The sequence below is a fragment of the Homalodisca vitripennis genome, chromosome 1 (assembly GCF_021130785.1).
Source record: "Homalodisca vitripennis isolate AUS2020 chromosome 1, UT_GWSS_2.1, whole genome shotgun sequence".
Lineage (NCBI taxonomy): Eukaryota > Metazoa > Arthropoda > Insecta > Hemiptera > Cicadellidae > Homalodisca > Homalodisca vitripennis.
In genome coordinates, this window is record NC_060207.1 from 82,984,593 (window position 1) to 83,011,926 (window position 27,334).

The 27,334-nt window shown below is 39.0% G+C and overlaps 1 protein-coding gene across 3 annotated transcripts in view; it reads right to left on the minus strand.

The window, feature by feature from the left end:
* Positions 1 to 27,334, minus strand: part of LOC124365784 (homeobox protein araucan) — a 185,644-nt gene that overhangs the window by 13,631 nt on the left and 144,679 nt on the right. For all 3 annotated transcript variants that reach the window (XR_006922745.1, XR_006922747.1, XM_046821803.1), the window contains one exon: positions 7,691 to 8,028. Coding sequence is in view for 1 of the 3 variants with exons in the window: in XM_046821803.1 (XP_046677759.1) it covers positions 7,691 to 8,028 (338 nt within the window). In the remaining 2 variants the exon portion in view is untranslated. The remainder of the gene's footprint in view (positions 1 to 7,690; positions 8,029 to 27,334) is intronic.

The window sequence follows — 27,334 nt, forward strand, 5'->3', positions numbered from 1 at the left end:
ATGAATTAAAGTCATTGTTGGTTTATTACTTCAATTTGAACTAGACGTACCACCTGTTTGAAATCTATTTCCTTTTTACAATATTATTAGAGTTATAATAAATACTAAATATATACTAAGTAAATATCAAATGATTCTATTAAGATATACAGATAGTTTAAAACTGACACATTTTCTTCCTTAAAAATCCGTTTATAGGACGGGAACGTGGTAAGCTATCGTGATTATGCTACATATACCACCACTACATTATGATAATGTATACAATTTGTTGTTTAAAATTTGTTATTGACAATGGATGGTTTGAAGAAAGTAGTATTTGGCAACTTTGCCATCGTTATATGTTAGTAGCAGTTACGCGTAGCTTCACACGAAATTTCATTTTGTAAAACTGGGTGATTTTTTAAATAGGAATATGCCTCTATGTTAACCTGGGACCCTATGAATTTCAATACTACGATCCAGTAGTTTTTATCATTAGATTTGTATGGTATAGAACAGTATATATACGCCAACGCATAGCGCTAGCAAATGTCCGAAATCCTCATATCTTCTCATTAAACATATTTCAGTTATGAAGGAAACATAATTTACATGATTATATTGTATTTAAATGTAAAGAGCAGGATTAAGGATTGACACTCCCACACGTACACCTCCGAGTGATTCAGGAACTGTACACTTATGAGCATCTTACGTAACGCTCTTTATAATAACCTATGCGGTAAGCGGGCAGTTACGTACCTAATCAGACCGGTTATCTTTTATCAGCGTCTGGATCTGCCTCTGTGATACCGGGGGACATACCTTTAATTGGGCGGGAAACGGCAGGACCTTTCTTCACTTCTACGCCGAGGTGAGTACTACAGGTGTTTGTAATTATCGCGCTACCGTGATACTTATCTGCACCGATAGAAATATATGAAACGACCTTGAGTGTTACCCCGTAAGATCAATGTTAAACACCTTTACAACATTGTTCTTACGGTGTGAAAATTGAGAGTGGTCACCAGTACAACAGATTATAGGTAGCAGAAACAACTCATTCAAACTTATGTCTTTAGCGATACTGTCTTTGTAATACTAGCGGTATATAATAAACTGAAATAACTGTATGCGTCTGTATTTATATTTTCTATATTTTTTTAAATATTTTAACATGAAAGAATATTTAGAAATATGTTTATGCCAACCGGTTTGTGTATATAAAACAAGTATATTTTATATATTAAATCATATACCCGTAGTTTTTCACATCACATTTGATTATATTTTATACAAAAGTGATTGTACATTTGTTAAAACACTTTAATATCAGTCCTTAGTCTTTCGGCATAGAACCTATTTGTTGTTGACTCGATGTTTACTTTGTCTTTTAGTCTATTAATTTGCCTATATAAAGAACTAATCAGTAATGATTGCAGTTCTTAAAAAGCCTGTTTCCTGTTCCACTCTATGCTCCATGAGTGACACATTCAATCGCCCTCTTCCAAGACGGGTGTTATTAAATAAATTGGACAGTTGTAATTTATCCAAACACAGTTGCCCAGGATAGCTCATATAAAGCCAAAATATGGCTTTTTTGAAAATTATAACTACTCCACCTCCAAACTCCCTTGACATATTTTAATTAATAAACAATCCATATTCTAGGGCTAAAACCTAAAGATTAATTGTATATCGGAAAAATCCCTTTAAATGGAATTCTAATTCCTTATATTTTGCAAAAAGTTATTTGGATAAACACCAAAAAAGATAATTACTTTTATCTTCGTGTTAATGGGTCATGCATGGAAACACACTCTTCCACTAAAATATTGTAAGGTTACACGTTATTTTTTAAAGAAAACCCTTCTCGATCAATGTTTTTTGGGAATAAAAGAGTTATCTGTTTTAAAAACTGAATATTTATTTTGTAGCTAATAATTTGTAATCCAATAAATGAATTGCATTTAAAAATATTGCACCACTGTGTTGTTTGTCTCGTCTTGGCATTTTATTTTATTGTTCACATGGTTTTTTGAACATCCCTTCATCAGCCATGACCAAGAAACGTTATTGTTTTTATGGTTATTTTATACTTTAACAAATATTACTTATCTAGGTAGATTATTTATTGGCGTAATTTATATTTATGGTTCTGTTTACCTCACTGAACTATTTACACTGGTTTACTCTGCGTTGTTGGTATTGTACAGTTTCTCATCAAGCCTTACAGTCTTTCAGCTTCAACGCTGTTTCAAGGATAATTTCCTCTGGCCTAATTGATCAAGCAGTGCCATTTAAGAAACGAGCGCTTTCACCTAGTTTCCACTCGGTCATTTACTTACTTTCTTTTTGTAGGTTTTCCGATTCATACACACTACGGGTCTTTAAACTTAACGCTTCGCTAACGAAGCGCAAACCTTAACTAAGGATAATAAATTGTAAATCTTTTTTAATATCTAGGCGTTTATTTCTGAACTGGGTGTGGGCAGTAACAATTCAAAATAAATACTGTACACCGATCCGATTTTTTACTTGATTGTGGATGAATAATACAGTTATAATATTAAGAAAAGCATTTTTTTTTCAATGAAGCTCTTTCAGAATGACAAATAAAAGGAATCCTAGTTCTAGATACACTTCTCTTCTCTTGGTTGTAAACAGACAATATGAGAAATTAAGAAAAACTGCTATTATTTGCCTTAATGATGGATAAAAGAATATGCTAACAGACTTGCTATCTTCTGGTGAACGCAGTGCAGAGGTTCAAAAGTCACGTGTCTTCTGTATCGAATAATGAGGGATTTAAAGGATGAGTGGACTATAACTTTGTTCGAATTTTTATTTTGGGTTACTGGATGATGCAGTACTGGGCCTTGTTAGTTAAAATATGAGTACATTTGTCATCCAGAGAACTGTAATGGGGCTGATCCAAAAGTAAAACCAGGTCCCTGTAGCCTCAGCCTCATTATACCGTAGCGTGCTGATTTGTCGCCGCAGGGCCTCCGGCATTCATGAGGCCCGTCGTATGTGGGAACTGCGCTGAGCGCCGGCTGGATTTAATAAGCGGCGCACTTCTCGGAAATTGCGTCAATCTGCAGCAAGATGGCGGGCGACGACAGCTGTCACCACGACCGGAGAAGGGAAAAGGAGTGGAACCTGTGAGGAATGGAGTCTCTCAGGACAGTTACTTTGTGCGTTAACAGGAACTTCGTTAGAAGGGAAACATCGCCACTGTTTTATAATAATAAGGGTATCTTTTTATTTATCTGTTACAGATGATAACATTATTGTAGAAAAACTTGAAGAGACCCACATACATTTGGACAAGACGAAACTTCGTCATCTAACAGAAAACAGATAGCTCTAAGAAAAAGATTATGAAATGAAATCTAAACTGTGAAGATTGTGATTCATACATCATATCACTTGCTATTTGAAAAGAGAAGGGCTGCTGAAAAAAAATAACAGGATAAGGTCCTGGCGGAAGGAAAGTGAGATAAGCCTTCTAATTGTTACTGCTGACCGGGGACCAGTAGCAGAAGTCGGCTAGTTTCACGGTCCTAGGAGCCTGCAGCATTAATTTTGTCCGGCCTACAAAATGGCCGCGTGCACCTATGGGCAGTGCTAATGAATTGTTCTGTAATTGCAATAATTACAGGGAGCGTGGCCAACAAGAGAAACTAATAACTGACTCGGGTATATATGAGCCGGCCCAATCTCTGGTTTGATCTTTCATTGAACTTGCACTGCCACAACAAAGTGTTCTTGCCTGATTTAAATCCAGAAATTTGATTTTTGCCATCACTATAACTGCTGTTATTGTACTTGACAATAGGTACCGTATAAATAACTAATTGACTTGGTAGCACAATACGAGGCCATTAGGTGCACTTTAAAGAGCTAAAAATATCTTATAAAGTGAATTAAAATAAAGTAGCGCTGACAAATTTACCACAATCAATGCTTCATTCACTGTTGTATAGTGTAACTCTCCAAGAGCACTCTCAAGCAAAAATTCACCTTTGTTTTAAATCTTCTTCAGATTAATTGCACATTAATCGAGAAAATACCACCCTTGTAAACTGTAACCATTCTTGCAAAATATCAAAGTATTAACTAACAAGACAACTGCCGGTTAGTACTCAGACTTCGCCAAATCACCACAGCAGGGAATCATCGATTGGTACTGATTGTTGCGGTTATCGATTCCGTAGAAACATGCACGCTGTCCAGCGCTGTTGATGGTATCACTATGATGGCACGTCATCAAGAACGATTGTAATAGTAGCGAGGATTGTAAAATTTGGAATGTTGCAGGCGTTGGCAGGTTGTCTCCCGATTGCATACAATCTGTACAGCTGCTGTACAGCGTACTCATCAACAATCCATAATCAACACGCTTATCCTAATTTCCTAAATTTTCAAACTGGAACATGCAACGAGTTCGCAGTTGCTGTCAATACAAACAATCGTGGCAATCGTGGTTGTTTCGACTTCAAGATTGTTATCCATGCAAATGAAAAAAAGGTTTAAGGATTCAATCATACAAACAATTCTTGGCCCATAACCTATCCATGTGAGACCGAGACCTCTACATATTTTCAAGGTCACAAAACTGGTCCTACTACCGGGCGGTCTTCGAGATCTCTAGTATCAGTTTCGACCGAAATCGATGTTTTCACGCCGGACTGAAATCGAAACCGAGTAGCGAAATTATAATGTTAAATCGATCGCCAACCGGCAAACATAACCTTTGGAAACACGATACGTTGTTTGTAATTTCAATCTCCTGGTCTTCCCCCGACTTCCAGGGCCTCAAGGTTATGAGATGGACCTCACTACTTCTTTATTTATTCTTTCATTCGCCATTGCTTTCTGACCCAACGATATCGTTACTCCAGCTGATTTAACGACTGTCTGCCAACGAGCTCCTTACGATCTAACGATTTATCAAGTGATATTCTGAAGTACTTATGTAACAGAAGCGTTCGGTCAGTCATTATGGAACATTCTTTCATCCAATGGGTATAAATGAATGTCACCGATAAAGATCTGTTTATAACAAAAATCAATAATTGGGTGACAAATTGGCTTTCTTAATGTTGGATACTATTGCACATTTGGATACTATTGCTATTTTTAGACGAAATATGCTACGGATTTTAAGTTGTAAAATACTTTTCCCGTTACAGGAAATGCTGATTACAGTGTCGTTCTAATTAGGCGACGAAATGATAATTCAATTGTTAAAAACTGATTTTTATAAAGACTTTAAACGTTTCTACTAGCATTTTTAATTTCTATACACATAAGGTATTATATTTCAATATTTGCATATCTTTCGCTGAAGCTAATTTCTAGTTCCAGCAACGATAGGCTTACACCGAGTCAGTAATCTCCACCGGCTACAAGAAACTCCAGGTACTCCTCGTTAATAGACTTCTGTGGTGGTTATAATTCCATATTTCTTCAGCGGCTACAAAACCTGAACCGTCGCTGTCGCGCGAGCGCGGAATGCCGCTGTCGTCGCGGCCACGGCCGTGGCGCCGCCCGGGTCTCGAGCTCTAACAATGGCTTCACTGCATTTTTTACCCGTCATGATCAGCTGGAACCCCGTTGTCGCCGTTTGTTTTATGTATGAACGCCTCAGCGCCGGTTTTTGCCGTGGAAACCACTGAGAGGATAGTAACGTTGGGTGCTCGCTCCCTCGACCACTGTCTTCGTTGACACCTGCCACCTTAGTTCTTGCAGTCTGCGTCTTGAACTCTAGCTAGAAATGATGCCATACACACGAACCTAACAAATATACGTGTGAGTGGTTTCAGTTAGCTCCATCAACATACAATGACAGAAAATTGTCAAAATTGAATTTAATATTTATTTAAAAATCTGCAGGACCTGTTGTCACAGCCATGTTTAACAGTGGTTATAACAAAGTGTTATGTTCTAATGAAATTCCACTGATGTTACTGTTATAATATTACACTCCCACAAAATAAATATTAGCTTTGATTTTATAACAGTTTATAAAAGAATATACCATCTCGTGCCGTTTGGAACGTTGCATTTGCGCGCAATGTAATATCAAATGGCAGAAAGAGTAATTATACATTAATTACAGAAAAATACTGAACATGTTGATGTTATATTGAGTGAACTCTAACAATAATAGTTTATACAAATTAGACAATTACTGGAAAAGGTACAATAAATTATGGCAAATTCAGGAAAAGATTTAGCATGCTAACGCCATCAACTACAAATCGCCGCACAGAACAAGCTTGTCACACAATTCTTATAATAATAAGGTCTATTTTCTTTTAAAGCCAAGAAATCAAGGACTAAAATTAGGTCTTGAAACCTCGTTATTTTACTATCGGGCACAGTTTACAAAAATGTATACAACAAAATGTTGAAAGTGGCCGTTTCTAAACTCCGTCATAAAATAAATGTTTTTAAAACCGTAAGTAAAAGTAAGTTTAAAAAAATCACTTTCAATACATCACCTTTGAATATCTGTATACTATAATAGTCTGTAACTCTTGTTGTCGTAGTGTGCTCTGTAAATGTACGTTGTGTGGCTCCACCTTAGCCAGAACAATCCTGAAGCGCTCGGTGGAGGTCAGGATGCGTGCATTCCGTATTTATGTAAGTCTGACGGGATGACTGGTGTAATTAGTATTAAACGAGCCAAGGACACAAAATGACTCCTGTTTATGGTTTCCGGGCAAGGAGTCAGTGTAGATAACTCCGGGAGCCGCCGCCGGTGTCAGTGCGCATGCGTGAGACGAAATTAACGACCTGGCACCGGCCAAATTATAGACTCGGGCGAAAATAACTACCCTCATTTGTTCAGATTTTACTATTTCTGTTTGCAGTTAACGTCCTTTTTGGCGTTTAAATGCCCGTTAATTGGAACGGCTGTAAATTTTGCTGACGTACAAATTTAATTTATGTTACATGTTGGCTAGATACAATGTTACGTAGTGGGAGAATTTAAAAGACCGACGGACATTTTTTTAAATTTTATAAAGTTCTTTACGAAATTAAAAATCATTCTAACGTATAGGTCCAATCGAATTCTAACATACTTCAAATAAAATGAAAAATGTTATTTTATAATGGTTAATGAAATACTCGTACGTTTGATTTGCAAATGCGAATTCACCAAAAATACATTAAATATTTCCAAACAATGTTTTGTTACATATTTGAAGTAAATTCATTTTGTTGTAAAAATAGTGGATAGAGCGTTTAATACATTAATTTACGTAAAGTTGGAATACATTAATTTATATATATATATAAATAATCATTATATTTTCCATAAATATTATTTATAAAGATAAAAAGAAGTTTGATTGGTGGTGGTAACGCAACGTAAAGTTGTTTGACATCATTATTGGAAAGTTGTTTCCTCCAAGTTTACCAGACCTGAAGAGAGACCCTTATAAATATTCAAAACAACCCCCACCAAGATCCACGCGGCTTACCTTTCCCCATCCTGTGATCCTTAATCTTATCATCATCCATCCATAAATATTATTTATAAAGATAAAAAGAAGTTTGATTGGTGGTGGTAACGCAACGTAAAGTTGTTTGACATCATTATTGGAAAGTTGTTTCCTCCAAGTTTACCAGACCTGAAGAGAGACCCTTATAAATATTCAAAACAACCCCCACCAAGATCCACGCGGCTTACCTTTCCCCATCCTGTGATCCTTAATCTTATCATCATCCATCAGTAAATCGTCCTTGGACTTGTCATCACAGTCTGAGATGATGGCGTCATCGTCATCATCGGTTTTGTTCTTGGGCTCCCACGTCATCTTGTTCTCCTTCTTGAGTCGTCTCCTCGCGTTGGCGAACCACGTTGACACTTGGGTCAGCGTCATCTTGGTAATGATGGCCAACATGATCTTCTCGCCTTTCGTCGGGTAGGGGTTCTTCTTGTGCTCGTTCAACCACGCCTTCAACGTCGCCGTAGACTCCCGCGTCGCGTTCTTCCGCCGCGCCGCCAAGTCGTAACCAGCTCCATAGCTGCAACAAAAACACCACTTAAGTTGTATTGAACTGAAAGTGAAAATCTAAAGTTCAACACCTTAAATTAAATTTATATTATTACTGCATAGCTCTGAATACCTAGAATTATATCAGAATGTTGATTTGCCACGTGTTATATATACAGTAGATAGTGCTAAAATTTTGCAAAGTTGTTCAGTTACCTACACAAAAGTCTTATATCTCGTACTCCTTGCCTTTTATATTTTTATTTCTTGATTTCATTGTTACACAATACCAAAATTAAGACTTTTTTGAAATTGTTGTGCTTTGTTGATAAGCTGTATACAGTTTTAACCACTTAATGGTTAATGGTAAAGAGTTAATATAAGCCGTTTGACACCCCGGTCACCACAATGGATGCGTTCTTTGTATATAGCAGAAAATTTACAACATTAGATTACTCATTTTTGTAACCACCTTTGTAACTTTTGGATAAGCATCTTTTTAGACCATTGAAAGCCTCAAAACACTATATATATATATATATATATATATATATATATATATATATATATATATATATATATATACACACACACTTATTTTGTAGTGTAGATGTTATCATACGTTTAATTTAAATAAAACTAATTTTATAATGTTGGAAGAGAGTTTTAGAGAGATTAAATTAGTGCCACTTTTGATATTTGATACACTGTGATCCAATTTTTTTAAATCGTTAGACCTATTTTTGCGGCAATTATATGTAACATAAAATATATTTGAGTAAAAAGTCTGAATCAATAAAAACATTCCATACAACTATAAACGTATCTGCAACTCCAATATTCATCAGCTACGATCGGCCCCTTCGTCTGCAATGGCTGCCAAACTCACTGCTTTATAGAAGATACCAAAACATTTAGTGTTTTCAACAAGATCCAATTCCAATTTTCAAACTAACTAGAATATAAAGAACAAAATGTGTTTTACTTAGAGCTTGACCGTGAATGAAGAAATAAACCAAATTAAAATTATAACAAACTCCCATCACGAAATACGAGATGTCTAATACAGCCGGCGCGACGTATATGTACACAAATTAAAGCTTTAAACGGTGACAAAAATATCACGATTTAACTAATCGCTGTTTATCTGGACGAATAAACACAAACAGACGATAGTAGTAATTGACTAACCGCAGTGGTTTGACCCAGGCGCACCGGGCGAGGCGGCAAATGAAAACAAACGCACGCGTAAAACAGATCCAAACAAAATGAAATGGAACCGCGTGTTTAATCGCGCGGTATTTTATAATGGCGCCTATTTCTACTCGGCCAATAAAAACGACACCGTGAGCCCGGCAAGCGCTGGAAGTTAATACGCGTTGTCTTGTTATTAGACGGCGAGAACACCGTAAAAACCGCAGTAAAGGAAGGCCATAAGAAAGACGTTAATGCAGCCATAAAGCGAGCATTTGTTTAATCTGTGCGCACAGTCGGAACTTGATATGCGTTATGTGAGGTAATATAGTGGTAGCTGTAAAACCGCTGTAAACCGGATGTGGGTAAATCACGACGACTGGACGACTTGATTTGCCGGACCCGAGTGGGTTCTGCTGCGGTCTTGGGTCAAACTGATAGATATACAAAGCCTTGTCAATTCCGCTGTTGATTTACCACAGTAAACAACCTACCAATCAGAAATACGAACTACTTCGCGACACCTACACGACCACTACTTCACTCTACTACCCTAGGGTCGTTCTATCTTAGCCCTGGAGAGTTTACGACCAGGTGATATTGCACAGAATTGCCAGTCACACCTTTACCCTATTGACCTTCACAATGTGCAGTTCCCTGATTCGTTGTCCCCTTTACAAACTCTAGGTACACCTCTGTACCAACACAAGTGTTTTTGTTTCTTTTGGACAGCAGGATTCAGAAGTAAAGGTAGAATTGTTCATCTGAATACCAAACTGGCTTTTAAGACTCCCAACTGAAAGAGAGGCATTTCAGAACCCTCAGGAAAGTCAAACACTTTACCAATAAATTGATTAATTTGGATGATACACTAAATCAATTTTTTTTAACTATCAACTGATTCTTTAATGTCTCGATAACACAATTCGTTATATTTCTGAATCTTCTTAAATGGATTGAAATTCCGTAAGATAACCATAAATTGTTCTAAGCTTGTATTTATACATACTGTACAGTTACTACATCAGTCAACACTTTGGAAATATTTAATAATGCATAATGATGCCTCATAACCACTCTCATATTTAAATTGAGCATATATTATACATTAAATGGATGTCTTGAATAAGTTCAGTATTCTATGCGAATAAGATTTTAGAGTTAGTGTCCGTTTATGAACATCAAAATTTTCAACAACGAAAATTTATATGAAAAGTATGTATGATGATCCACTCTGGTGCTGGAACTCAACCTTCCTTACAGTTAAGCTTCATTGCAGTTCCATGGTAGAATACTGATCCAAAATTGTGTAATTTGGCAACATAATGCCGGCCGTGGACTGTTGTAGACCTATAGGTTACTGGGCACTCAAAATATAACAACTTTTAACATAAACATATTCAAGGTATGTGGTTTATATAAACATAAAACTTAACATGACCACACAAAAATATTATAGAAGAAATATATAAATTTATCTAAACGTCTAATATTACAGCTGATATGCATAATGTATCAAATTCCTGGCTTGCATATGTCTCCCGCTGGTGGAATAAGTCTCCTCCTGTTACTCTTCACGAGGTAAAATATGTCCACCTCTATCTTTACCCTTTTAAACGCTTTGATCGATGTTCAGAATCGGTCGTTTCAACATATCTTTACAGTGCACTTTGTTTCTCTCCGAAAGACTTTGTGTAGCAGAAGCTCTCCCGACACGGGGAATGTGCACAAGGCGAAGTCGTCCACAAAAGGAAGTGAGGTGACTTATGCGGTCGTGCGGAGTTGTAGGTGTGGGGGGCGCCGCGGACAAATCGCGGGAAGCCACGGCATGTCCTGCACGACCGGCGTGGCGGCGGCGGGACCTCCACCTTCCCCGTAGACCTGGAGGTAGAGCCGGAGCCGAGAACCGACAAACTGGCATTCCGTGCCCGCAGTCCTGCCTCGCAGGGTTTATGTGAAAGTCGTGGGTCGCCGTGGCACTTTATCAAAACGACAGAAGACAGCGACAGGGCGTAGGGAGTCGTCGCGACCGACAGCGCAACAAGGTCATCCCTCATAGGGTGACTTATCCCGGCCGGTTTCCAGCCGTCGAGAGCTTGACTACGGCTCGGACCGAGGGTAGCTCGCGTGCAACCCCCGCCTCAGCGCCAGATTTATCGGACCTGTCCCCTATTTATGAGAACCACTCTGATGTTTTACCTGCCCGAACGGTATTTTTGTCATCGCGCGTGTCCGGGTAACATTGAGGCCTGTCGTGCTCCGGGACTGATCCATTACAGGGCTTCCCGTGTTGTGGGTTTCCGGCCATTTTTAAACGGAATGGCAAGTAGGGCACAAATCACGGAAACATATGTCAACAACACTGCTATTACTTCTGCGCGGGTTTTTACTGCTCAACTTCTGGCATGTTAACATATTGTGAGGTACGATATGAGTGAGGCTGAACAGGCCAGGCCCTTTCTTGCGCGACATGATACATTCTGCATTCTGAGTAAAGGAGGCACTTTATATCCTCACTTTTATTGGCACTATACCATCAGTACATCTACATATTTCACTTATCATTCCTACATCCCACAACGCAACTTTCACTATTCTTAAATTACAATGACAGTACAAACATTTACACTTTACAGTCGCCTTTTCAGTGAAATTGTAATTCTTAGAATTGCAATGCAAACGCATATGAGTTAAGAGATTGGCATATCGAGTGGAATATTTGACCAATTCTCAGAAGAGATGTCTACCGATGGCTCCGTGCCAACGGCAGTATTGGCCGACTCCAATACTATTGTTTATCTTTAATCAGTGCACCAGGATAGAAAGATCCTTGAAACACGAAGTGGACCACCACTGTATATAACGAACAAACTATGAATTATATAGCCAGCAGTATTTTAACGAGCGTCTAATAACAGGTGTTTTCTTTATTTATTATTTAGAAGTGTGAATAATTTGCAAAAACTTAGTCTAAACATGCCTAAGCAGTGAAATAGTAATAGTCTACTAGTGTTGGACTCATTAATTACAAGATACCAGAGTTAGATAGTAAACGTGTTCTGAGGGCTTACGAACTAATTTCCACTGTTCTAGAATTGGCTACCTTGTTGGCAATCGGCCAGCAAGTATATTAGCCATCGTGGAACAGGCATAACACATACATCGATCGGCCTTTGTATCATGTAAACACTCATAAATCGTGCAATAGTGTACGGTGACGATTGAGACTAACACATCATTTAAGTACATATGATCTACTTACGTATTTATATTCATGCAACACGTGAACGTTATGTGAGAAATCGTTACACAAAAATAAGAATGTATCGATCCATCAACAAATTACCTCAAGGGGCAAATATCGGTGTACAGATATTTTTTTATAAAAACTTTACCTTATCATTCGACAGTCTTGCATATACGAATTGTATGATGACTATGTTGAAAAATAGTATTTAGTGTCACTTTCAAATGTAAATAATACATTTTTTTGTTTATATTACAACGTAATTTACTTTTTTGGATGGCCATCGTAAAATGGAAATCTATTGTGAAGAAAACAAACTTCTCTTCCCTCAGCAGTAGTTCACAACATTCATTAAGGCTGATTGTATCTGTTGATTGCATCTAATGGCCCAAAACTTCCAACAAATTAAACAAAGTTCATAATTTTGTTAATTAAAATTCTGGTTTTGAAGTAAACAATTTGACCTTTCATTTTCAAACTGCTTATCCACAGGTTTCAGGGTTACGAGTACAATACTTCTTTAATACTTACATCGTTATAAATTGCGACAAAGTCCAAAATATATTTACTATATCTAATGACCTAACACTTCCTACAGTTTAAACTGACTAATATTGAATGTAACAAATTTTAAATGTGGACTTTTGAAGTATGCAATTTGTTCTATCACTTTCAAATTTATTGTCCACAATTTTGGGGATTACGAGTACAATAATTCCTTGCCACATACATGCCGAGACCTCCGTGGTGCCATTTAAATACAAACAGTAATCAATTTGTCAGTGGAGTCTCGGGGGGAGGGGGTTCGAGACAAAAACCGGGACCCTGTAGACTGTAGGGGACAGGTGCCGGGAGTCTCTGAGACAATGCCGAGGTGATGAATTGTGCTCGGGTCCCGCGCCCGCACGCCCGCACGCCCGCGCGCGCGTCCGCCCTCTCGGTCTGATTCAATATGGAAATCGAACGCCTTTATATGCACCCGCGCACCCTGAATGGCCCTTTTATTGAGTGGAGTGACGGCTTATTTCGCGGCAAACAGACACCCCCGTTCCGCTTTCTGTACAGGCAATGTGGAGTGATTAGGGCAAGGCGGTATTTGTACAGGCTTTAAGGGTTGATTTACATTTCCTCCCTTAAGTACTCAATTATGGGGACTTTTCAAAGCTGCTGAAGTCGGAGGAGGATTCCAACTTCGAAATCCATTAAAGTTATCGTTTAGTAAAATATATTGAACATTTGTTACCTAACACTATCACATTGTTTTGGTTCGAGTTTGTTCATCAAACTAACAAAACTAAGAACTAAACTAACAAAGAAATGAACTAAGTTAAAATATTTTGCAACGTGTACGTAACTGGTTTACATTAGTTCAATAATAACTTTTCACGAGTTATAGAAAAACAAAGATGAGTTAACAGTAAGCTAATATTTTGAACATCACTTTATGCTCCAAACGAAGTAGATTATCATTTGTAGAAATAGAAAAATTAACTGTAAAACAATTAATTTGCATAAAATTTTATTTTTTAGGACGTTAGCCGTATCTCCGACTATACCAGAAGGGATATTTATTACTGTTTTCATTAAAAATCTATCACTTTGACTTGTTTGTACAAATACGGTACAGTCCGTAGGCTATTACTTTACACTACTTAATATCAGCAGAATGCTAGATTTTTGTTAAAAAGGCCACTACCCACATAACTAAATATCCTACTTTAAATTAAAGAATAATTTATATTTCACTTTATAGGTAAGACATGTTTTAAATTAGTTAATGCAAATAGGAGCAAATCAACTTTAAATTAAAAAGGGAGAAGTAGAGCATTCGCGTTTTCTCTTTCTCTGTCTCCCTCCTACAGCCAGGCTCGGATGGAGATGTTGTGGCAAGCTTGTTTACAACGGTGACAACACAGTTGTGTCCTGCTTGTGTGTATGTGTGCCACACATGTGTTGTCGGTGGTACTGGTGGGGGGTAGAGAGAGAGAGGGAGGTTCACCCCTATTAAACAGCGACACTCCAGCCAGGGACCAATAAAGCCCCCAAGATGGCGGCCCTCTGCCTCACATCGCCGTTGCCTCACTCTCCTGATTGTTTCCCCGAGAAAACTCGACTCGGGGGGCGAAGAGGCCGAGTTTCCCGCTACCCCGCGCAGAGAGCGCCCCCTGGGGCTGTCAGCCGTGCAGACGTAAACAGAAGCGCGGTAGAGAGCGTCGCCCTAGTAGAGCGTAATTACCGACCGGGACTGAACATTCTCACTTTTATACTGAGAATCACTTCTATAGTAACTACACAATATAAAAACACAACCAACTCAAGGCTAAGAAGTAAGAATATGACATCTTCGACAGCAAAGTGAGCAGATTATTAAAATATTTACATTTAAGAATATAAAATAACCAAATTTGTTGACAGTTTGCGCAATTATGACCATTTCGAATTGAAATGTAGGCCAATGAGACTGCATTGTGGACTGGAATTTATATGCATGGCCTATTAACTTATTATATATCTAATTGATGTTAGTACTAGTGAAAGTATAAAACGATCATTCCTTTTTGAAAAAAAGAACACTAAACTGTTTGTAACATTAATGTATATTTCTATATTATCAACCATCACGTTTTGTGTAATAAAAGGCGTTCGAAACAACGGCTTGGTCCATTTTCACTATTTTAGTGTCACGGACTGATGCTAGTTTGTTCGAGTCGAAATTCGTATCAGCCCCGATTGTCTTTGCCTTTATCAACAATAGAGAATACAGAAACTGACAGGGCAAAGTTAGTATCGAAGCTTTCTAAATGTTTCCCTGCACGACCTATGAGACTTACTTTGTAATGATTATAACTGCATATTTATAAAACTTGAAAACCCGACTGGTTCCATTTTATATTTGACACGTCTTACCTGTTGAGTTAGAATACAATAATCTGTTTTAATATCGAACAGTACTAGATAACGTCGTACATCGATCGATACAGTACTACAAACGTGTTCATTACAGGTCACTCCTCGATAAAGGAATATCTGGAACAACTCTGTGGAACCACTTCATCAAGAACAGCGGTTTGCACGAGGGTTAAGATATTTGGCTGTGATTGGTCAGTGTGTTGTCCAAGCCTTATGCAGTATTGTGTGATACACTGCGACCGACAGCTGTGCACTAGAAATGAAGCGTTATTAGGGAAACAACAGCGGTTACAAAGAGAGCAGCGGTGAGTGACAAGAATGGCGGAAGCGATTGGGCGATAACCGGCGCGACCGGCCTCGCGGAGCGGCCACGTTCACATCATTAATGTCTAAACTAAATAACAGCGGTGGCAACAGTAATTATCCCCAGGCTGCTCGCGACCGTGGTCGGAATATTCTGAAATAATCCGATGCAAATTCGTCCAGATCCACACGTTTACAATGATATTTACGACGTGATAACGAGCGAGACGTGCAGGCCACGCACGGACGTGGCGCACAACCGTAATGGCCGACTTCCTCGCGGATAACGTGATGCGCGATGCACTTCCCAGGTATTACTCTATCGTCCGAACGGTCGAATAAATATCGCATTATACCTAATTAATTTGCTCGGTTAATTTATATGGGGCATAAAATTGAGCGGTTTAATTGTCCCGCTGACCGGTATCGGCGCCCGCAATTAAATGGACGGTGGGTTATAAATCGACTCGCTAATGGGATTTGGCTCTTGTCATTAACTCTTTAGGTGGTATTCAATTAATTGTGGGGAGGCGTTATTTTTAAAACATCTTAATATTCTGGGTTCACTCCCTCCGTCCCTCCCTGGGGTTTATTTATGATACATGGACGGCTTCTGACGAGGGCGTTGTTTTGGTGCAATTAAAAATCGGGCCGGTACAAATATTTCTTCACATCCAGTTTTCAGTTTTCAAAACTGAAAAGTAATCCAGTCGAATAATACTGACTAAAAAAAGTAAATTTTTCATATATTCTATAAATGTGACATACATCATATTTTACTTATGTAGCATATTAGTACTCCTATTCAAGTTCATCAGCTTTCCTTTTTACACTCTCCAGGAAATTTACAATTATTTTAAAGTTCGTTGTTCATTTAAGAGCACCTGAAATCTGCCATAGTTCCCTAAAGTAACAAAAATATTAAACATTCTTGCAGCATAAAACTTACGACACATAACTATAGCAAACTTCTAATATGTACCGTAAACTATAGTGGAATGTTTTAAATTTCAAATTAGAAACCAACTCTGATGCTATTACCCATAACTGTACAAGAGGCGTTACAAAATCCATTATATCCTATTATAGTTTCTATACGAGTCCAATAAGTGATTTATACGAATGTGTTGCCTTTTCTCTCTACATTCCGAGTTTGTATATGGGTAAACTTATTTATATTCATTCCTTCGCTTAACAAATCTCCTCTACATACTCAATCTGTTAGCAACCGCCACCTCATTAGTAACATAAATGTATTTGGTAACAATACATCTTTCACCATACTCTTTGTGTACAAAGGAAGTAACAAAATAGTTTGTGTGCCGGTGCGATCTTTTTATCCACTTTCCAGGGGGGGTGGGAGAGTCCCAGTTTTCATTATTGATAACAGCTGTAGCAGCAATATTCGCACGTATACGCGATGAACAGGCGACAAAACGTAAGTACCAAAAACTAATCCTCCGGCCCTGTTCGACAAAGGGTGATCCCTGTACAGCCCTTGTGCGAGACTGAAAGTGGGGAGGGGGTTGGGGGTTGTGGGTGGAAGGGTTGAAGATAGAACGCGCCGGGACGTTGCGGTAGCTATGACAACACAGGCTTGTTACACAGAATCGATCCACCCCCGGCTCCCGCGGTACGATACATTATTTATAGGGAAAAACAAATAGAGCTTTTAGAACATAGTCTGTCAGGCTTCTCAGTCTCCGTCCTTGTCACACCTCTGTCGTTGCTCGTTGTCGTTTTGTCGTCGGGACGTGTTGGCACTGATTTGTCGTTTTGTGTTGCACATTTACTGCTCGCCTCTGTCACCGTGCGAGAACTTGTGTTTTGAGAACTCGGCAATAATCCTTGCTACAGTCGACATAGAATTATACGTATGAATACTCTCGATCGTAACAGACGCGTTTTTAAGGGATTTGTTCCGGAAGGAAAGTGGCGGGACCCGATGCTAAAGCAATCAAACAAGGGAGTGCCGATTGCCGAGCGCTCTAAGACAACGGACTTTGGATATTAGTTAGAAATAGCGCAGGTTCAAACCATATATGTGAACGTTGCACTGTTTATCACTACCACTGGCCTTGTATTGTAACGCTCTCCCCCTTATTTTGGTTCATGAAATTCTCCCACAGGCCAGTGGCACACGAAGACGTGCAGAATAAGGTTTGACAGAGGATTGTCCTGTTTTTTTATTAACACAGAAGCGAACCAAATAATATTTACCTGACATAACTTACAATCACAGGTTTTTTACTGAGGTATTTTCAGTATCTCTATAGGAAAGTAAATTCTCCTCCCCTTTGAAAATCCTTCATATATTACTGACTCAAACTAAGATTATTAAGCTTAAATATGAGCTTCTAGTAGGTGCTTCTATTCACTTCACTGTTGTACAATCACAGGAACATAAACTGAAATCGAGGATATAAGTATTTTTAAAAGTATGGATAAACACGACTGGTTCCATCCACAACCGGAGGCCTACTCGTGGAGTAGGTTAAGATTGGTACTTGACCAAGCAGCGTGTACAGTTCTGTTATGTTGGTCCATCTGATGGAGTTCTAGCTACTACATCAGAGAATTCTTCTGGTTCTTGTGGTTTCTTGTGACCTAGATTTGAGATTCAATATTCCACTCTGAGAAGACAAGATTCCCCGCCTTTAAACTAAGCGATGAAATTGCAGTGTTGTTATTTTCTAAACTGTACTTGTGAGTCAAAAGTTAGGCTGAACAAATGGTTGTCATATTACTTAACCACTTCGTAGCGTGCATACCACATGACGTAAAACACTCCTCGAGGATACTAATAAGAGATTGTTGAAACAGTGAGCAAACAAGTCCTTTGCTCATCATTCACAGTCTTTTTGTACTAGGAACTAACGACTCTTGACTGGCTGGCGCTTGGTACTTTTGGTGGACTAACTGTACTTTTAGCATAGCTGTTGTAGGTCGTAGGAAAGATATTCATAACAGATTTGCGAAGCAGTGAGCAAACAGCTTCTTTAGTCACTTCTATAATCTATTTGTAATGGGAAGAACTAGCGACAATAAGCGAATTACTTGTTCGCATTTTGTAGACACGGCATTTCAGCGAATCAAATCATTCACCGTTTATCATTGGGTGGAATCATGCCCAAGTCACGTGACACCACAACGATTGTGTCGCTATTAAAAATTCCGAAGTCAGCCCCGTCAATTATACCTTTACAGTGGTCCATCAACAGAAATGTCATGAAACTAAAACCTACACTGTTACTGCACCTTTCATTCGACCTAGCAGCGCATTTGCATGGATCAAATTTGACATATTGAGAATGCAAAGTATCAATATTAACAGTTCATTTGTATGGCGTACATTTACATCCTGTAACGCCTGTTTGATCGTGGAGTAAAAGAACCGGAAAGAACGAACTCTAGCGCATGTAACAACATCTGAAATAAAAGGTGAATAACTTCTCACCCCGATAGTGACAAATGGAAAGGTTTGATCGCTGTCATTCAATGACGCGGTCGGCACGGCGGGGACACCGAAAACCGAAGAAAGAAGTCCGAAATAATTCACCGGACGTGTAAGCCATTTTTCTTTTCTTGTAATAAATGGTCCGGAATAATAGAGAGCCAACACGTTAACAGATCTATTAATAAAGCCAACACTACGAGACTAATGCCCCCATTATATGTGGGCCGTGGCTTATAGGTCCAGTTCCACGCGTCTCGGGGTTACCTCGCCATGATTCCGTCGTTCCGTCAGTCAGGAAAGGTGGACATCTCAAATTTGTTAACGGACCGTTTCCGGACATCGCATCTATCCACCTGCCGCCCCGCCACGCCACTCCGTCACCTGTTTATGCTAATTCCTTATAAAACGTATTTTTAGGCAGTTTACCAATTAATAGTAATTTATTCAGCATATCAATACGTGGCTGGTCATGAAGACTGTACAACATGTGCTTCTATAATTTCAGCCCGATAACATCGGCTGATTAGCGTGTTTAATATTCCTAAGTCCGGCCTCCACTAGGCCTACTATTTAACGGCTATCGATTTTTTCTGTGCTAACTACTTTTTCTTACATGATTGTTTTAATCTGAAGAGATGTATTTTCTTACTCTGCAGAGAGGTTTAGCGATAAATTTGTTATGTTCTTCAACTGCCAACAAAAATTATTGTTTTGTTAATTGATAAGTCCAATATTGCTCATTTCAGGATATTGTCAATATTGCTATAACTCTTTCCATTTAAATAATTATTTTTAGTTTTATTTCATTTTACATTCTGACGTATGAACTTGTTTAAGTTCAACCTCTTCTGCCTTTGCAGTAAGGGATTAGATAAGAATATTAATATTACAGCCGAGTACAATGATTGTGGATCACTTCTGATAGTTTCCATACTTTGGGGAAAAAACTTTCTGCGACAAATACTGTTACGTCTCTCTTCTCATACACCAGTGTTTATCGTTTCTCTAAAGTTAGTTTTCACAGTTATAGAAAAATAGTCATTTATTACAAATAGGATAAACAATAAAGTGTACCTAAGCATTGTTGAGTACAAGAAGTACACTTTACGTTTGTACTGAATTTTCGCTTTTAAAAGTCAAAACAAATGTGGCCCACGCACCGCAAGCACTTTATATTCATAATTAGGGAACACCGGGAAATACGGGAGGGCTGGAAGAGGGAATCGTTTACACAGATCGCTCCACAAAGTACTGGAACGGCGGAGTGGGCGGACGGGGGGTGGGTTGTGGATTGCGGCGGAGGGATGGGGCTGTAGGAATCAATTCACTCCGACTCCAGTCTTTGTAGGGACAAGATTACCAGTGTAGACGCCGCGCCGCGAAGAGAGCCGCTGTAGTTGTACCACCTGCCGCGTGGCGCGCCAGGATCGATAACAGGTCCGCCATTTTGAACTACCGCCCCCAACAAATTACCCGCCACGGCGCGAGCGACGCATCGCACCCCGGCCCCCGATCGTATTGTACTCCAGTTTGTCACATCTAAACCGAAACGGGTTCAAGAAAATGTTTCTCCCCGAGAACTACAAGGGAAGTTAGTCTCTTGTCGTTAATAAAAGGGATTTGTGTTTTTGCCTGCAGTGATTTAAACTTTCCAGATAACAGGAGTTGGCGCTTCTCCGAGCAGCAGTATGGGAGTATTTGACTCTTCATGTGTTGTATTATAAAGGCTCAAACTTGAGTTACCTTTCATAATTGCCTCTCGGCTCTTGGAGGATCCTTACAGATGTTATACCTGTTACAGAGACATTTTAAACCGATGACATGAAAGTATCTATGAAATACACCACAACGCGACGTTGGCCTGCCAGTTTGCTAAATAGCCGTAATAAATGACAAATTTAAGCAATGCGTACAAGATGTTCCCAGAAAGTACCAACTGATGAAATTTATGACTTCAACAAGTGAAGCCATTCATAATTTTAATTTTAAAGGGGAGTTATTCATAATTTGCGTTAAACGGAGAAAGTCTGTTTAGCAAACCATCGTCCTCGTTTAACTGTCGACATGGTCTTTAATTCGTAGTCTCCAGAGATTTTACTTTTATCTAAATATATTGTAATTTGTCTAATTAAAAGGAAGAGTCCGGTTTCTTATTTATCCTTACTTTGCATGATCATCATGGACCACTGCCATGCGCAAGGATGTAATCGAAAGAATCGATTCAGTAAGGATTTGCATCCACAATTCTCTAAAGGGATTTTATCTAATTTTGACAAAACGTCTATATTAAACTAGCAATGAGCAAGTATTTTGATCTCAGCATTTCCATGATTTAGCAAGCACGTGTTAGAATTATTCATGGAGTAAAATTTACTGTGTAAATAGAATATGTCGCAACAATTGCAGATAATTTTAAAATCTTCAGAACGTGCTGTGGGGTGGTCTATCGTGGCAGACAGTGTTCTGGTAATTAGACTAAAACAAATAACGTATTGAAGTTCAACTAATTTAATTTCAAAACTACAAAAATAAAGAAATAAATTTCCATTTTACTTATTGAAGCGTTTTATTTTTTTAAATTTATTTGGTGTAAATTTATAATTATATAGTGTCATGTCGAATGTTGACCTTTTACAATTTGTATGCAGTTTTCCCCTTCATTTTGACACCTTTTCATTTTTAAGTATATTAATATAGCTGATAATAACAAACTAATGTAAGATACCGTCCAAACTTCTGATTTTGTTGTCTGGTTCGTTGGATAAGGTTTCGCTCGCCTCAAATGCATATGCTATGCATAGAGCGATCTCATTATTTAAGCGTTAAATAACGCTCTGCTCTGGCGGTACAGCAGCGGTCTGCACCATCGTAGAATTCCCAGTTGAGAAACGCGAGCGGTAATTATAGCGACACTTGTTTATCCGGCTGCGACATACGCCAGATAGCGGCGGAGATTAATCTGGTGGAGAGTCCGCGGGGAGATTGGGCGATAAATAAATTAAACAACGACAAGCCTCTAAGACTCGGACTGTGCGAGCCGAGGTCGCGTGCTGGCCGCGGCGGCTGCGGGATGCGAGAACCGTGCTGCCGAAACCGCGAGTTATACAGCTAGCGCGTAGAATTATGGCGCTGTGATCCGTCTGAAACGTACATTTCCGATTTTATATTCGATGTAAACACGACACACTCGAAACTACTGGTGATCATGAAGGCTGTTAATTTAGGAGCGGTAGCGGCCGTGCACGCGAGCGCTGAGCGAAGCATGCTCAGACTTTGCCTTATCACAACCGAATAACGTCCATAAAACATCAGCCATTCTCATCGACACCCCTTTTATCGTTCGTGTTCTCTACAAGATGCACCTTAACGGCCTAGCGGCAATACCTACGTCTAGGTAAAATGTGGAAAAATGACTGATGTAATCTTTTTGTTGTTGTCTCCAAAGACACTAAACCTACAGATTAAGGCGGATTCAGTTCCACTTATGTGTTTAGTTCCATTAAATTTAATGTATTATCAACAATTCTGAACATCATCCATTTTTGAAAGGGATCTTTCTACGCCAGACCCATTTTAATTTATTGCACTAAACGTTTATTGCACTAACTTATCTGCAAATATTTATGATCTATCCTGGTAATCGGTTAGAGAGCTGCATCCTAAGCCCTAAGCTATGCTGAACGACTTTTATTATTTTATCAATATCATGAATAAAAACATGTTATTTTAAATAATAATGAGAACTATAATGATGATACCTACAATGGCATAATCAGTCACGTAACCCTGACACCTCGTTGTATAGACGAGACTTTGGTAAGTGTATTGCTGAATGAATAAAACCTGAATTATATGTTTAGAGAATATGAGAAAGCAAATTCCTTAGTCTGAGTGGGTCCAGCCAGGACTCACGAGTACGCTACATCACCTTCCTGCTTCGTCCCGATTAACAGGTGCCATCGAATTCCGTCTACTCTGGGCTATCATAATCCAGTCGGAACGAGACTCTTTGTCACGGCCCTCTCTGGTGTAACATTAATATCAAAGAGGCTGTAAACAATTTCGAAGATAACAGTTCCTCGTCCTCTGTGATGATTGCCGCGTGTCAACCAATGTTGTAACGAATGCAACCGTTTCGGGAGTACTGCATGAATACTTCACGAAGGGTGTTTGGACCATTCGGTCAAGTGGTACTGGTGACCCTGGGGAGGACTACTGTCTTTCCTACACAGGATCCTACGGAATATACTGGTAGCCCAACATCCCAAGCCGCGATTGCTTGACGTGGTGAAAGACTAATGAATACCAGTGATTCAGTCAGTGCTTCTTATATAGAGAGGTTTCACCCAGGATTCTCCATAAGCAAAAGGTAACTGGAGTTTGGCGAGAAGGTTTTATCATGCAACTTATCATGTTCCACTTGAAGCGATAAGCTCTCTTTCTGCGGCACTATATGCTGTTTATCCTCATGCCCAGAAGGAAAACAACTGTGATAAGGCTCCCCCTGTGCAATGACATTAAATTTAGGACAACCTAAGGTCAGCTTCACGTTATCGTGATCGCTTGAGATGCTTCACATACCGGGACCTGTCTCCAAGTAGCCAGATCTCACCGCTATAACACGAGGGCAAGACTTGAGCTTTGGCGATTTACGACGCTCCGGATCCGTTATTTCCCACCCACGCTCCGGCCGACTTTAACGGCTAAGTGTTTATTAACGCCCGCCCCCGGCGACGCCTCGCCCTCGGGATATTTACGCCAGCAACAAACCTGGCAGACTGTCACAACACGCGGCCGCTGCGCCGTCACTAATGTCTCAACCTCCGCGCCGCGCCGCGTCCCTCCGAGCGCTTTAGTGGCGGTTGATATTCACGGTGAATGGAATGCGCGCGTATTTTAGTCGATTGTTGAAATAATTTTGGCCCGGTTGAGTAATAAAGTGAGCCAACTAGCTTCAATAAGTGCCACCATTGCTCTTTCACGAATTCTGGCACTGAAAATATACAGTTTAACCATTAACCGACTGCTTACTAGAAATTCCATGTTAAAAATTCATTAAACTGTAACAACTTATCAGTTTGTATTAACAATCTTAACATTGCTATTTCAGGATTTAAATTTTCCACCATTCAAAACCATTAATTCTTAATTAGTCATTTTATTATGAAGGGATGAAGAGACTGTATTGCTGGTCAAGAATTTAGCTATTCCTGTCTTATTGTGGGTCCAGTATTCACGATATATTTCAAGCCAGTTACTTATAGGCTTGAAATTCAGTGTAAACCACAACCGGTCTATTTGGAGTTGCTCTCAAGGCCAGGATATTTTCCACCAGTCCAGCGCGGCGTCCGTTTAACCTCGTTCATATTATTTGTGTGAAGTTCATTATGGAGGTGTAATTGTGTAAACTTTCTGTTAAATCGAAAAATGTCTTTTATAACACTGTCCACAAAGTACTAGTCTTGTACTAAAGCATTAAAAGCTTTACTAGAGTTATGTAACATTTTTAATTTTTGACGTTTAAGGGGAAAGAAAAGTTGTTACATTCGGTCAGTTGAACCTGGGATGGGTAAGGTTATTCAATTCACTCTAATATTTAATTCACGCCATTGCAAAAATACAGTTTAATCACGTATTTAATACAGATCTGTTTTAAAAATAATCTGTAGTTAATAAAAATATTGTTATTTTTTACAAAGAATATAATTAAATTACTAAGTTTATTCATGATTATTTAGGTCATTTTAGCACATATACCATTGGCAAATACTACTTAGCCTACATAAAAATGTTTGCGTTGTCTCCAAATTTGTGTCCTATGTACAACTTTTAACATAACACTTTAGAACAGGTCACCCTACGGAATGCGAAGAAAATCTCAACTTATGACAACGTAAAAGCTTGTAGCATTGTTGTAATAAGGAATTCGTTCCATCCTCTTAAACTTGTAAATAACTGAATTTGTATTAAAATATGCTTTTAATTAAACTGGAATACATACAGTTAACAGAGTTAAGTACAGCTTAAGGCATACCATACTGTGATTTATCAGGATATTTTATTACTGCTAAATTTTGTCAGCTCTTATGCAGTTTCGATGCTTCGTCGTTACTCTTCGGGCCGGGGAAACTCATATACAGTATAAGTACTTGTGGAATTTTAAGTTACATTAAGATTTTAACCATCGAACCACAAAATTATTCACATCTCCTCATAACAGCAGGTAATTGTATTTTACACAAAATGTAATCAAACAACAGAAACACTTCCACAACGAACCTTATCAAGTGGCGGTTTCCGACTCGAGAAGGCAATCAATCCAAAGTCTGACAGGTGCCGTCGACTATGTAAAACAACATTGAATGATTCTAGGATTATTACGGGGTAATTTAAGCGGGAGATTTCCCTCAAATTGGCCCACTCACACCCGCGATTCCTCTCCCTTCCTGACCGACTCTAACCAGCCATTACTCGCGGCCAAATTATATACCATTTGCACAAATGCAGCGACCTGTGTCCATTACGCCATCACAATAGTTGAATGGCTCATGCTGGTGGGCACGATCTGTATGTGTGTAAATGGCCTCTTCTCCATCTGTAGGAGTTGATTTTTGTTCTTTTTATTGTCATAAAATCGTTTTTATCAAGCTATGAAGTAAAGAATTAATTCAACTGTCTATTAAGGAAGAGAGAGACATATAAACTAATTTCTCAAAAGTTCCCTCCATCTCAAGGAATGTTCTGAACATTTGGGATAAAATAAATTTTATGGAGCGATGAGATGAGTAATGAGTGTGTCTATGTAATTAAGAGAGAGGAAAATATCTACGGATTTTCTAAGATCTAAAAGGTATCTTCTGAGGATGACGGGGCCAGGGGGAGTTGGCACTGAAGTAAAGCCTACCAACTCGTCCACCTTCCATCTCGTACTAACTTGATGCTTGTGCATACCGCAATCCAAATGTGTGTTTCCTTGTCAATTTCTCAGGAGTCAAATGCCCTATCAAATTTCCTCGCAGTGAAACACGATCCACTTAAAATTGCTAATATAAAAGTGTGAATGAACCCTATGAGGAAGTAATTACGTAATTTGGGGGTCTAATATCCTATCTAAATTTCCTCGCAGGGAAACACAATCCATTTAAAATTGCTAATATCCAAGGGTGATTAAACTCTATAAGGACCCACTGTAATGTGGGCTTAGGAATTAGTGGGATTGTATTGACAAATGACAACGCCAAACTCCCGTTGCCCGAGACCAGACTTCTCAGCCAGTTCTGACTGGGAAATGCTCGACGACATTTAGTCATCATGAGAGCATACTTGACTTAATCTCATAAAAAGTTGGCCTTGAAGTAGTTGAGTTACAATCGTCCAGTGAGTGAAGTCACGAGAACCAGTTAAGTTTCACTGATTGATTTATTTCAGTTGTCAAAGCGAGCGTTTGACGACTTAAGCAGAATATAGTTATGGTTTTCTAAGAATGTCACTTGCAGCAAGGTAAATATATGTGTCCGATTATACTGACCTCTAACAACCCATCACACGTTGGCTGTGTGGTAGTCCATCCATCTACTGGGAACATTATAATGCTCATTTTAATGTAGTGCACGCACAAGGTTCAGTCAGGGACCTTAGTAAGATTCTCCCACGAACTCGTAAATCAAAGATTGTGAGATCTTCGCACTCTAACACAATATTCTTCTCTACCAAGGGGTCGTGCAGGACTTTCGAAATCGTTCTTCTGAGAAAGAGAGAGCCTGAAAATGTGTCCTATTCATGGCCGTTAGAAACCACTCACCGCAAAGATGTTTAGTATACTAAGTACGTTACACATATTTTAAATTTTTCCAAATTACTTCGATCAATTACCAAATTCAGCAAAGCATCGATAGATGTGTAGCCTGGTTGTAGGTAAAGAAAGCAACTTGTTGAAGTCAAGAATGGGCTGCGTGATAGCCACGTGATCCCATATTTCATGAGTGGGACGAGATAAAAAAATAACGGCTTATAAAGTTAAAGGAAACGTATGGGCAGGTTTCTGGAAGTGCTAGGGGAGCGCTGAAGGGGAGTGAGTGGGGTAGGAAGAAAATCCTTTTTTTATCACGATGATAAGCCATTATAATTTCTAGAGGGAAGAGGGGTGACAACAGCCGGGGAGAAAATCCCAGCCGATTCAATTATTATATACACCCGATATGATGATCGGATTAGTTTGATATAGTC